At 43.6% G+C, this 13,919-nt stretch overlaps 1 protein-coding gene across 1 annotated transcript in view; it reads left to right on the top strand.

The window, feature by feature from the left end:
* Positions 1-13,919, top strand: part of CHN2 (chimerin 2) — a 166,717-nt gene that overhangs the window by 135,494 nt on the left and 17,304 nt on the right. The window contains exons 7-8 of the mRNA XM_014937819.1: positions 6,064-6,141; positions 12,758-12,842. Of these exons, the coding sequence (XP_014793305.1) occupies positions 6,064-6,141; positions 12,758-12,842 (163 nt within the window). The remainder of the gene's footprint in view (positions 1-6,063; positions 6,142-12,757; positions 12,843-13,919) is intronic.

The raw sequence follows: 13,919 nt of genomic DNA, 5'->3' as shown, positions 1-13,919 counted from the left end.
TCTGCCCAGATGAGCCCTCACACCCCCGCTCTTCCATCTATCCGTTTGGGTCATGAATATTAAGCACAGAGGAGAGGCTCATTAACTTAACCAGGAAAACGTCATTAATAACCTTGACAAGTATGGGGATAGATTGGGAAGGATAAAGGAGAGAGTGGGAGGAAAGGAAGTCAGGGCAATAAATAGGCTAGACCTGCTGTTACCATGATAATCTCTACAGGGTTATTCGGGGGAATCACTGAGTTAGTTCATCCTGTACCTAGGTCCTTTCCTTTTTTCTGGACTTGTTTCTTCCTTGATACCAACACTGTATTTGTAATATGCACATATATTATAGTTTACAAAAATAAGAAATAAAAATACTATTTCAGACATGTTAAATACAACAGCGGGTGGGAAACACACAGTTTAACACATTAAGTGATACAATTGCATGACATAAAAGGTTTTAGTCCGCCCATTATTTTTTTAATTGGAGATGAATATGTAATTGCATACCACTTAACGTAACCTCCAGTTGTTGTTCCAAAATAGACAATAGTTTATTACATTATGCCCTATAAGAGGCTTACAGCAACTATTATTTTTAATAATAGTCTCACTAGTGCCTTGCTGAATCTACAGCATTTCACCTTTGGCTGTTGTATTGTTTGGTTCACTACATTGTTTTGAGAAAAATAATCATGATGTGTACAGAAAAATCTGTTTGAGAAGGATTTAGAAAGGGGATCTGAAGTTCAAGGGAGATTATATTTCCATTTGCTATAGGTAAATTATATCTTTTATCTGTGGGGGAGGGGATCAAATACCCTGTCAGAAAGAAGTGCATATAAATGACAACTGGTCACTGTGATGCTGATAAACAGTCAATTACATTAGCTTAGAAGAGGGGTAAAGATTAAAATTTCAATAATTTTAACTTCAGAGCAGTTACTGCAGGAGTCCTCCTAAATGAGCGGTTCCTTTTGCTCTGAAGTGGGTTATCCTCAACAGAAAGGTGGGATCACTGGTGGTGGAAGTGCACCCAGGCTCTCCAGAGGAGGACCCCAGTGAGGATAATGTGCTGCCATAAACACTTCCAGCATGTTGTTGACAGCTCCTCAGACTCATGATTTGCAAAGGGACTGGTTGATATTAAAAAACAAAAAAGAAAAAGAAGTTGAAACTCTGAAGAGTAAAAAGCAAAACTAGATATGTATCTTAATACTTAAAAAAACCAAAACTACGGTGCTTATTTTTTAATGTTCAGTCTACTGAGCTCTGGCCCACCTGAAAGGAAGTTTTGTGCTGGCAATGAGAGACTGTTGAGTTTTCAGAGGGCAAGACAGCAACTTCGAGGAGCCGAGATGGACCTGCATTTGAGGGATGCTCCCAATGGTCGCAGTTGGAGCTCAGATGATGTGGAGAGCCTTCTCAGCAGAGGCAGGGCTCCTTAGGAAAGTGGGTGTTGCAAGACGGGGTTGGCAAGCGCCGCTTTGTGGGCATCGTCCTCTGCTTCATGTTCAGGACGTTTTCTGCTTGGAGCCTGTTTCCTCCCACTGTGTCAGCGGGACAGAAGCCTTTTAGTGGCAGCTCCTGTGCCCTGGCAGTGGGAGGCTTGGGCTGGCAGCACTGTGGTATGGCGAAGGCCTTTGGCTGGCCAGCCCCCGCCACCGTTTCCCCTTTGTGCCCTGTGTTTTGCGTTAGAGCACTGCATGCCTCTCCGGGATTGTCTCCCGAGCTCGTCGTGGGAAGGGCTCCGTGGGAGAAAACCAGGGAAGAACCCAATAGCTGCGAGATTCCTCCACCGTGTGTCATCTCCACCCCGTGTTTGCAATTGAGCAAACACAGTCTGTCTGGCAGCTTACCGAGTATGCCGTGACTACGAGGAAACAGGCCTCTCTTTGACCTATGACTGTATCTGTCTCTGGTGTTAATTGCATTTAGTTAGGGATCAGTCATGGATTTGTCACCGTTTCCTCATCATGGAGCAATCTCCCTTTCACTCGCGGTGTCGTCCAAGGAGACCTGCCCGTGACGCTCCTCTGCCCGCCGCAGTTGTGTCCTTGGGTAGGTGGGGTGGTGAGACAAGGAGCTGCCACTCGAGACCCCGTCTCTGCCAGCCCACACCATCCCGGTGGCGGCTGGGGACGAGGAGCCATTGCTCCTGCAGGGTCTCCTCCCGACACGCCGGAGCTGGCACGGAGGAGCCGGGCGGCATGCGAAGCTCCCCCGCCGCTTGCTTGTCCTCAGTGCTGCCCACGCGACTGCGACAGAAATCCTGCCGCATGTACAAAACCCAGAGCTCTTCCTACCACAATTTGTTCTTTCCTACCCCCGAGGCCTTTGTTGGCAAACAAGAGGGCAGTGTTTGAGGGGAGAGACAATGGCGTGGCCCGGCTCACCCCGCAGAGGCCTTGCTGGAAATGGCGCAACAGCTGAGTCGCTCTCCTCCCCCCCCCCCACCGCCTTCCCCCATCCTTTTTAATTTTATTATTCTGGTTCAGTGACATTTATTTTGCTGCAGATCCCCAGTTTGCTATACAGTACATGTGTTTTGCAGAGAGACTAGTAAACTGAAATCATATGTTACGCAGAAGTCCTTTTGGCCTGAAAACGCAGACAGCCCGTATTTGCCTTTCGGCCCTCACGGGCGAAGACGTTCAGTGACAACCAGCAACAATATTTTTAGCCACTGGCATTCTTTTCCTTAGCTGCAGGCTAACTCGCTAACTTGATCAAGAGATGCTCTTTAAATGAGTTGACACCATGTGAAGTAGATTTTGTATTAAATGAAAGAAAATGGATAAAAAGCGAGCACTGGGGTTGGCCTGCGGTATCAGCACGTTGGAACTGGTTGCTGTGAGAATTTGTCATTGCTGTTTGCATTATATTTAGGGAGGGAAGGGGTTATATATGTGGTCCAGCTCATCTCAGTTTTACGGCACCATTTTAGACATCAAACCTGGTAGAGCTTTGTATGATTAAGCTTCTTAAGAGGATGCACTCACTGTTGGCCTCCTGTACACATCCTGTGTTTGCACGGGGTCACATTAAACAACTGTCTAAACAGGGCCCAAGCAAGGCAGAATAAAGCAACCTAGGAGATAAATAAAATTTCATATATGATAAACAGTAAATACTGATCTGCCTTAGTCATATGAACTGGTTTGGCTGAGTTCTCTCCTCCACGTCTATTAATGCTTCTGTGCAAACACTCAGAGTTTCCATTAGATGTAGTACTGTGTGTCTGATCCCAGGATGACACTCTGATACTCCAAAAATAGTTTAATAAATAGAAATTCCAAGATGTGTCATCATAAGCCTGTAGCTTGAGTATCAAATCTGCCATGTTATGTAAAAAATATTGGTTATATAATGGGATTTCTATCCGTCTAGTGACATAAATACAAATATCAGAGCATTATTAGGAAACCGACCTCTCTCTGACTTTTGATCTGTTATGCTGGAAGTCAAGAGAGAAAGTAGCTTATGTATATACGGGGATTTAGATGCTGTGACTCCAGAGTTGTCTAGCAACTTAGAGCTAGTTTGGGGATTTTGATACAGATAAATGTAAATACATTTAAAATGGTACTGAGGAAAGAAACTGGAGAGTGGTAAGAACTTCAAGCTGCTCCTCAGTCTCCTTCTTGATGGCCCAAACTGAAGCCATTGCCATTGGTGGGGTCACTGGTCCCTAAAACCAGCGTTCCTCATCTCTTGAAATACATTGAGAGAAAGCTGGGGAGGTACAGTCTGTCTTTATCTGTTGGAAAGCAGATAAAGGACCTGAGCTGGCAGAAATCAGGACACACTTAGTGGGAGGACATATGGAAGAGCAGCAGGGATTTCCTCCAGGCAGAGCAATGTTCGTACAGGCATCACAGCCAGTTGTCGCCGGTGGTGAGATAACGCTGCCGAGCCCTGGGGAGAGGCTGGGCAGGCAGCAACTGCTCCAGGAGCAGTGGGGCTGTGTGGATCAGATCCCTGCTGAGGAGCAGGAGCTTTGGAGTATGGGAGCACGTGAAAAGAGGTGCTGTGAGTTACCTGGGAAAGAAAGGAATTAAGTATGCTATACATAGAAATAGGTGCATCGCTTTATAACTGAGAAGCTGATTTTGCAGGTTGCACAACTTCTTGAAACCCCTAAGTAGGGCACTATCTGAAATTGCATGGCCTGACGTTACTGACGGATGACCATCTGTCCCCATGGGCTTTCAAATCAGGAGAGCATTACTTTTACTAAGAGCAAGCAGTCTATATGGGGGAGGTTTTAGTAAGTGAATTAGATGAACCTTCCGACATCTCAGCCTGAGGTAAAAGTAGACTGAAAAAAAAAGAGGCAAGTTAACTTCACAAGTTAATATGAGTGAATTAAATAATTTCATATGTTTTCTGGGCAAGTTAAAGTGGTGCAGAATGTAAAAGGCTGATGTGGTCTATAGTGCCTCTAGTTCAAAAAGACAGTTTTCCCAAAAGCAGTGGTGACCCCCTGCTTTGCTCTGTCACAGCATCTCAAGTGTTAGACACATCTTAGAGAATTAAATTTCAGAGTGCTGTGCCGAGCAGGTAACTCCTGTCCTCTGCTCAGGGGCGGAGAATGGGCACACTCAGGGAGCAGGAGAGGGGAGCTAAAGGGAGGGATGTCGGTGGGGAGGGGTCCCTCAACTTGCTTCCCAGGGGATGCTGGGTGTTATGCGTCTGTGTCACGGGATGGGGAGCTACCTGCCTGTGAAGAAGTGGATCAGGTGCCCAAAGTAACACTTCAAGCTGTAGCGCAGGTGGGTCAGGCTCCCGATCCTTCCTGCCTCTGGGCTTTAACTAGAAGTCACTTCCCCCCTTCAAATCTCTAGATGCACGTAACCAGAGCAAAGGATGACTGCTCTTGCTCCCTTGCAGACTCTGTTCTGCAAACAGGGCTGTGTGCGTGGGCTTCCTCCATCCCCGAGAAGCTCCCCTGCCTTCACCCCACCACTGCACAGGGCTCGGGGGCTTCCTCGCCCGCATCCTCCCAGCTGGGCTTTCAACTTCCCCCGACAGTGAGCCAGCTCCGTGCTACCAAGTGCACGCTGACAAAATGCTCTGGTTTAAAACGTGGCATAAAAGTGCTATTAATTCTTAGACTGCAGCTGGATGTTTGCCTTTGTACAGGATATGAAAATAAAAAAAAAATTTTTAGCCCTGTAAGATTAAACAATCATCATGGTTTTAAGGTCTTAATCTCCTGGCATGCAGACTGCTGGCTGATAAATCTCCCAGTCTGAGTGTAATTGGATGCAGCATCGGATTCGTTTGTGTGGGCTTTCCCGGGGCTTTTTTGTTTGTTTGTTCATTTTTAAGATGCTGCGGAGTTGGAGTGCTCTGTCCCTGGAAATGCGTTTGGGCGTGAAGCTGTAATGCCGTTTTTCCGCCCCCCCCCCCCCCCCCCCCCCCCCCGCCGCCCGCCCCGCGCCCGCCCCTGTGGGGAGCCCCAAAACTTTGGGGGGGGAGTCATAAAAAATCGAGGGTGGAAGAGACGAAAGCATTCACGGCTGCCCCCCTTTTCCCCCCCCCCCCCCCCCCCCGCCCCGGGACGGTATTTCGGCGGCATCTCACTGGAGACCACCACTTGGGGAGGGTTGGTGGCGGGGGGGAAGGTTGCTGGGTGTATGAATTCGGGCTATTGTTGGAGGCACACATCTGCCTTAAGAAATCGCACGGCACAGGCCGTTACTTATTCAGATGCAGAAGCTCCTTCCGTCCCACAAGACGGCCCATTCAAGTCACATGCCAGAGGTCTCGGCAGAATGGGCTGCAGCTGCTTCAAATCTGCTGTCTAACATCAGAAGCAGTTGGACAAACTGTACTGTGCTGACTACAGTCAGGCTCCCGGGCGCCGAGGAAGACAGGGAAAAGATTTGGGATCCCAGCGCTATGTTCTCGGAGGATCTGTGGCTGGAAAATGAGAAAAACTGCGCCGTTGTTCACAAGTCGAAGCGAGGAAGGAAGCGCCAAGAGCTCCTGGCTGTGGCCCTGGGGGTGAAGGTGGGAGTCAAGGGGGCACTTTTGTGGCAACCTCTGAAACTCTTTGCCTATTCACAGATCACCTCCTTGGTCAGAAGAGCAGCCTTAACTCAAAACGACAACCATTTCAACTATGAAAAAGCACACAATTTTAAGGTAAGCACAACTTCCTTTTATTTTCAGCTTAAAAGTTCTGTTTTGATGCCTCACATTTTATTCTTGGCTATGGTGGGGTTTTCACGCAGCCTCCTATACTAGCTGTGAGAAAAGTCTTGAAAAAAATCATTTTACTTTCTACTTTAAGTTCCCTTGACTGCATGCTTTTACACAGGCACTACATCCAGGCAACGGTTTTGCTATTCACTTTGCTATACAGTACTAGATTGGCATTTTAGCTCTTTTTGCCCATATTCAGTTTTCTTTTTTTGTTCAGGAAAAAAAAGTACTTCATATTGATTGTCTTTATCTTAAAGTGTATCCATTTTTTAGTGATAAAAAGGCTCCTTTTCAAAGTCTAGCTATTATCAGAAGCCAATAGTGTTTTACCAGCAAACATTTTGGACCATTTCTGTTTTCCGAAGAAGTTGAGGGAGCTCGGGTGCTCCCTAACAATAAAGCAGAGCGCAGCGGTGGTATTGTCTCCCAGCTTTTGTTCCACCACCATATGCTAAGGAAATGCCCTCGGAGTCCCACTGAGCTATAGGATCTGAGCTTGTGTTTGCTTGTCAAAGTAAACCAAATAGCTGGACAAACACAGGGATGTTTAAACAGATCATCTTTTTGCTGTCTTACACATACAGAATCGGATTCTTAGGGTTTTTTTCCCCTAAGTGCTGTGTCTGGCATGCTGCAGCAGGGAAGTGACTCAGCTTTGGAAACGGACCTTCCAGGCAGCTTGTACTAAAATGTGGTGCCCAAAGGACTGTGTTAGTTTCAGAGTACGCCAGCCAGTTACCGTATCTAATGCTGTCAAATTGTGGTTTGATGCTTATCGGGATGGATACAGAGAGAACAAGAGGCAGTAACTAGACAAGAAAGGAATGCATCTCAGCTTTGAAACCTCAGTTTACTTAATGCTCCTCAAGGATGCTGATCTGGGTCACTGTCTGGGTAGTTCAACTCATTAGCAGAAAGAGAATTTTCTGATATTCATCTCAGGCCTTTCAAGAAAGTAGAAGCACTGATTAAAATGATTTCACCTATTTCCTGGTTTAGCAAAAAAGCTTCACTTATTTTTCTACATATTCTGCCATGCAGACGTTGCTCTCCTCTGCAGTGCTTCTGCTGTCGGTAGTAAATCAATAACTTAATATTAGTGAGCAAAGCAAATAATAGCATCCTTCTTCTCATTCCCCCTTCTTGACCCAATCTACAGAAAAGTCAATATTTATCTCACTGATCAGCGCTGAAGGAAATAGGGGAAGTACTCTGTGTTTTCTTGCTTGATTAAACCAGCTTTCATTCTTTCTGGGTTTTGCCCTCATTATCATTTTAATATCAAAACTATTTTAGTTTAAGTAGAAAATATTTTCTCATGACTAAGACTTTTTTCCACTTTGACCTATGCATTCTTTCCTCTTCAAAATTCCCCTTGTTTTGGCTTTGATTTATAATTGGACATGTGCCCAGTTAACTTTGTGTTTGCACAATCTAGCTGTTGTACAGTCTCTGTTCCTTTCTGTTTCAAAAGAGTCATAGTTTAACTGGAAAATCACATGATTAAAATATATATGTATTCAAAAGCTTGACAGCACAGATTTTTTTTTTTATCCTGGTAAAGGAAATAAAAAACTTAGGGAAGAAACATTAAAGAAAATAAGTTGTCCAGAAAGGCCAGTTGAAATTGTTACATTTACTTAATGAACAAATATGTTCACTATGCAAATACAGTTATTTTTCCAAAAGAGTATATTAAAACATGTCTAGTTGAACAATATTTTGTGAACAGAATGTTTAGAGCGGAATGTTTAGGTTTAAAAGATGGCTAAATAGAGTCTAGTACCTTTAATATATTCTATATTTGTTACATAAAAGAGTTAAGATTTTCTTTACAAGAGAAAGAATGGCTTTATGGGTCTTGGGACAAAATTCTTAATGGCTTTTGACAGCACTCAGGCTATGATGGTATGGGATTTATCAGAAGGAGAGTGCTGTTTGCAGACATTCAAAGAGTTGTCTTCCCCATTTTTAAGTGAATACTGACGTGTATTATTGTATCATTCATCTCAGTTCATAGGGACAAAGGTTACGTGTCACAGTGTCCGTCATAATCTTGTCATAGGCAATTCTTTATGAACAAACAGACGCTCTTTAGCTCTTGTCCTTTAGCCATGAATAATCTTAAAAATGAAGGGCACATTTTTAGCGAAGCTGATGAGATTTCTGTAGATCTTACACCAAAGATATTATCCACTAGAAGGGAGAAGGAACAAAAGGAAGAAACAGACTCAAGGCACTCATTCAGAGCAAGGATGGATCTCCCTCCATCCTTTCCAAGCTAATATAAAAATTAAAAAGAAGCACTGGAGCTTGGAGAATGATGCCATTTTGAGCATCCGTGCTTTCTCCTTCAGCCCCCTCTTCCAAATTTCAAGGCACTCAAGGCAAATGAACAGAAAAAGATTTAGGATCCAGACTGATTTGTTAAGCTGGGTTCATCCTGAGCACACAACACAGTCACATGGATTTAGGTTTGGAGCTGGCGCCTGTCTGGCGGGACAACTTTGCGTAAGCCAGCGGAGACATACCGTAATTCAGGAAAGAGAATAAATCTCTGAAGCCCTGTTTAGAAAAAAACAGAGGTATTTCTGTAACTGTGCGGGCGTCAGCCTAACTGGATCCCAAAGTCCTCTTGCATCTCTCTACAGTTAGGATCCAGCAGGCTTTTTGAGATGTGCTTTACCTGCCAGCTTCAGTGGGGTCCCAGCTGGTGGTGAGGTCACCTCGTGCTCGAGGGCAGCAGGGTTGAGTTTGGGGATGCTCCACACGTTTTTTTCTAGGCTGGGAATTCATGAGAGGGCCTCTGTGCTGCTCTAAGTGAGCGAATGCAGCTGAGTAACATGCATTTACCACAATATTGTGCCTGTTTGCTGCTGTAGCATGGGCAAATTCTGTTTGCAGGCGGGCTAGTGGAGTAGAGGCAGCTGATTACTGACAAGTCAGAAGGTCTTCTGGGAGAAAGGAGGCTCTGGGATAAATTTCCTCTGGTGTTAATCACTGCAGACAAACACTGCTTCTGGGAGACAAAGGGTTTGGGTCTGTTTTTACAGACGTCATGAAGATTATGTGTACGTATTTAAACAAAAATAACAGCAGAGTCAGCTTTTCCTCCCTGCAAAGAGCTCAGGTTCAGCAGGAGTCCAGAGGAGAGTACAAACACACATGTATCCAGGCAAAAGTCTGAAAAATCTCTTATTTTCTTTGGATGCAAATAGAAAAGATAAACAACAAAATTGTCTCAGAAACAGCACTATATAATGCCAATAAAAAACACACGTTTCGATTTAAGACAATTTTTAGTTTGTTTCTACAATATTGCTTAAGTGATTATTTCGTTTTGCCACTGTATTGGCACTGCTTAACTTTGGTCTTAGTTTCTCCCTTTGAGAACATGGCTCAAACACAGACTAAAACTGCACAAGATCACACCTGCTGGGAGTTCTGCTGTTTGGAAGCAAGGACACCCGAGGGCTGAAGGGGGAAGGTGAGAGCACAGGAAGGCAGTAAGAATGTCTAGTATTGGATGAGGTTGTCCAGCAGAGAAGAGAGGATGAATGTAAGAAACAACTTGTCCTTGAAAGAGCTGGAAAGGAAATAGAGGGAAGAAGTTAGGAGTTAGACATTGTGGAAAGACAATGAAAGGACTGAACAAGTACAGTGTATAGTCTGAAACATCATGGGTTTGATTTATATGAAGAAATGCTTCCCTGTAAATTCCTCTTAAAAGCTGGAATTATGTGTTGACTGTAGCCCAAGCAGCCCAAGCCTATGCTGTGTGTACACAGGGAGGTCTCCTGAGACCGCAGGATGGTGTAGGGACCAATGAAAGGTTCCTTCCAACATAGACTATTCTGTGATTCTGTTTCCAAAACTCTAAGCCCAGGACATTTGTAATGAGCGGTTACAAAGGATGGGGCAAAACCTAAATACCCATCTCAAAAACCTAAGACCTGCTCTTAACTCTCCTTGTTTAAAATAGATACGAGGCCAATCCTGGAGACAAAATTCCCATTTACTGTTCAAAAGTGTTGTGTTCATAAGAACAGACTTCCTTCATTATTTCTTTAAAATTACTGGCTAACCATAAGAGATTTAGTTCAAAACTGCGTCTAAAGAGATTTTGTCCACCTTCATCTAGAAACTTTTGAAGATCTCCTTTTTTTAAGTTAGAGATAGTGAGCATTTCCCTGTTTCAGCTTGACCAGAAACCACAAAGACTTACTTTTCTCAGGGCATTTCAGTTGGGAACTTGCCATTTGTGCTAAAATGCAGATCCGTGAAAAATTGAAGTGAATGAATAAAGAGAGCTAAACCTTTGAGGGCCACCGAGCTGAAGGGAACAAGGGAAGGGTGCACAGTCAGCACTTCTCAGATGGAACCCTCCATCAGCATTGATGACTGTTTCCCATCAATGACAGGAGAGATCAGGAATAATCAGCTACCCTTTACTAAATATGCCACAGCGAGATCAGCTGAAATAAGCTTTATGTAAAGTGAGCAAGGAGGCCCCAAATATCCTAGCAACTGTGATGGACTTTAAATGTGAAATGGTGCGGTTTTAAAAATCCTGACCGAGCTTTTGCAACCACTTCTCACGAGGTTGCCTTTTGTAAACCGCTGCAAAGCAGAAGATATAGTTAGCTGTCTTCCCACAGCAGGTTATTTTCACCCATAATTAAATGCAGGTGCAGACTTACTAATTATGTAGTTATCAGTCTAAAAATGTTAAAGATGCAGGCATAATTAGTTGTATCTGTAGTTTTATATTGACTGAAGGTCACATAGAGCATATGCCTGAAACTCACGTCATCAGCTGACGTTAGGTACGGCCATTTACCCCCACTATAAGCTGTATCTGAATTTCATGCTACCCACCCTGCAAAATAAAATAAGGTGTAAAATGAGCAAGATGTGTGTGTGTATATATCTGTTTATCTCAAACTTTACTGCAAAGCCTTGATTCCCAGAGATACGCATTTTTCTGAGAGGTAAAATACCATTTCAAAAAGTAAGTAGCACCAGTCAAACATTCCAGTTCAGACCTTTCCTATCAAAAAGGAGGAAGAATTTCTGTTACTTTACGCGTATTCATGCAATTATTGACTGTGAGTTGATCAGGAGTCATTTGTGGTCAGGCTCACATTTGTATCACTAAATCAGAAAAAGAGGTCTGTATTAAAATCAAAATACTTCATCTTCCTTCTAGACTCAAGACTACAGACTTGTTTAGGTGTGATCCTGCAAGACGAATGGGGCAAAAACATTAGCAAGCCAAATGATTGGCTTAAAACTTCACCAAGTTTATTTGAAAAGGGCAATGACCTTTTTTTGCTCTATGAAAAGTAAAGAGCAGCATTCCCCATCCCAGGGGGTGGAAGTGGCCTTTCAGCCATCCACCCGACGGGTAAACAAGAGCAGAGAGAAAGAAAAGGAAGCAATAGCAGCCTGAGTGTGCATGATTTATGTTTTGTTAAGCTCAATTAAGTCTCTGGCCAGAACTAGCTTATACCGTGTCCATTCACACGGGTGTAGACCTCACTATTTACTCTTCTTTTCAATGAAAATGAAATGCTTACTTTACCAGAACATACATCTTAAATAAAAGAGTTCTTCTCCCATAGCCTTTGGAAAAGCAGTGGAGGAAGCAGCAGTGGTTGGCAAAACTGGCGTGGGAGCTGTGGGCTCTGTCAGCACGTAGGTCACTTCATTCTTCCTTATTTACTCATGTGTGGACTGTAGCAAAATTAAGTTTGCTCTGCTGAAAAAGAGCCTACTGACATCTTTTCCCTGTGTGAGTTCAGTTTACTTACTAGAGTGGGGAAGGGTGTCATTTGCTTTTATCACTAATGTATTCCAGTGTGCAAAACCAGCCCATTATCCAACCGCTGCCTGGAGTGGCTGCACAAATCATTCATTAGTATCCCTGATACAAATTCACAGCAATCACCCTGAGTTTTGTTCTATGTTGAAAGACGTATAAATGCACATGTAGTAGCGTGCTCAAATGTGCCTGGGGCTCTTAGAACGCGGCTTTTGCACCAGATCTGTGGTCACACGCATTTATGAGGAGCTAAAACCTGGTGCACTCAAAGGGACTTTCTGTCACTGCACTCCCCCTGCTTTAAAGTGATCTGTTGAACAGTGTTTGAATCACTCCTGGTTTGTTTGAACTCGTCAAATAAAAGCGTTGACTACAGTTCCTTGGATTATTAGTTTTACTTTTTTTCTCCTTTGACTAGTGAACCTGGTTTCCTCCCCTCCGCTATAGCTAAAATGTCAGCTCGCAAAACCGATTTGTTTTTGGTGCCGTATACAGCCCAGTTCTCTGTTATGTTAAGCCAATTGAAAGATAAACTTCAAGATCAAAGCAAATTTATGTTCCCATGGTTTATTTCATCTAGGCTTTGGGAAGATGTGGGCACTGTGTGCTGAAGATTTACTCGCACTGAGTCTTCTGTTGTTTATCAATTTCAGTTGTTCCATCTGTCAGACCATCTGCCTCCCAGTGACCCCATTTCTTTTTTCTTTTTTTTCTCCCCCATTTGTATTACAGGTCCACACGTTTCGAGGTCCGCACTGGTGTGAATACTGCGCCAACTTCATGTGGGGTCTCATCGCTCAGGGAGTGAGGTGTTCAGGTAGTCCTTCAACATTTTCTGTCTGTCTCTTGAAGTGCTCAGCTGTCCCTGCAGGGGGGGGGGTTAGGATTACTTTACAGAACAGGGCAAGAAATCCTCCCACGCAAGTTAAAATGCTGTCATTTTCCCCACTAGCTGGTTTAGAAGTGGAGCCACCAGCCCTTGGTTGCTGAAGGTGACATCCCCTTTGGTCATGCATATGCCTTGGTGTATACATTAAGGATTGTTCTTTATGGTGTCATTACGTTTTTGGATTCAGCAAGTGAAATGATACTTGGTGCATTGGAAATGGGCATTCATAACTTCTTTCTACGGACCTTCACTCCCTTCAATATCTCACCTGAATATGCTTCTGTCTTACCTCTCCCTGCCCTGACCTCCGGGTCGTTCCACATCTCAGACTGGCACCAAACACATCCAACCCTGGCATCTGCCTTTCAGGGGCAGAGGAGGTTACCTAAAATTTAGACAGCAGTTCAAAGGGTCAAAATACCTTTCAGAAATGCACAGTTTTAATAAATGCAGTCTCAGGTACCTCTACATCTTTTCTGCCTGTAAATGAATAATGGTAACATAAATACGAGAAGGACATTGAAAAAGAGGAAAATTAATAGCAGTTTGCTTTTCAGGCTATTTGATCTTAAACACAAGTGTGCTAACACCGACCTCGCTAATGCATAAGGCTGTATTTGTTCACATACATAAAATATTAAACTTATGAAAAGGTTTATTTATTTAGTGTGGAACATAATACTCTCACTCATTAAATTACCAGCATTTAACTCTAAGCAGACAGATGCATTTGGATTTAACTTTACATGCTTGGAGAACAGCACTCAAAACAATACAGGGAGGATCCTAACTGCAGCTGCTCACATTTGTTTAGATTTTACAGAACAATAATGTATTATGGAGTACTAACTGTAAGGAGAAACACAAAACCCACCAATTCCATGAAATGTGTAGGTGTATATGATTTTGCTTGATTAATATTTTATAGGCAATAATATTGAAATGTGCTGCAAGTGATAAAGACATGTTTACACTTTTAATATCTCAGGCAGTAAATCAACATGA

The sequence above is a fragment of the Calidris pugnax genome, unplaced genomic scaffold (genome assembly GCF_001431845.1).
Source record: "Calidris pugnax isolate Ruff unplaced genomic scaffold, ASM143184v1 scaffold11, whole genome shotgun sequence".
NCBI lineage: Eukaryota > Metazoa > Chordata > Aves > Charadriiformes > Scolopacidae > Calidris > Calidris pugnax.
This window is presented reverse-complemented; position numbering and strand designations above follow the sequence as displayed.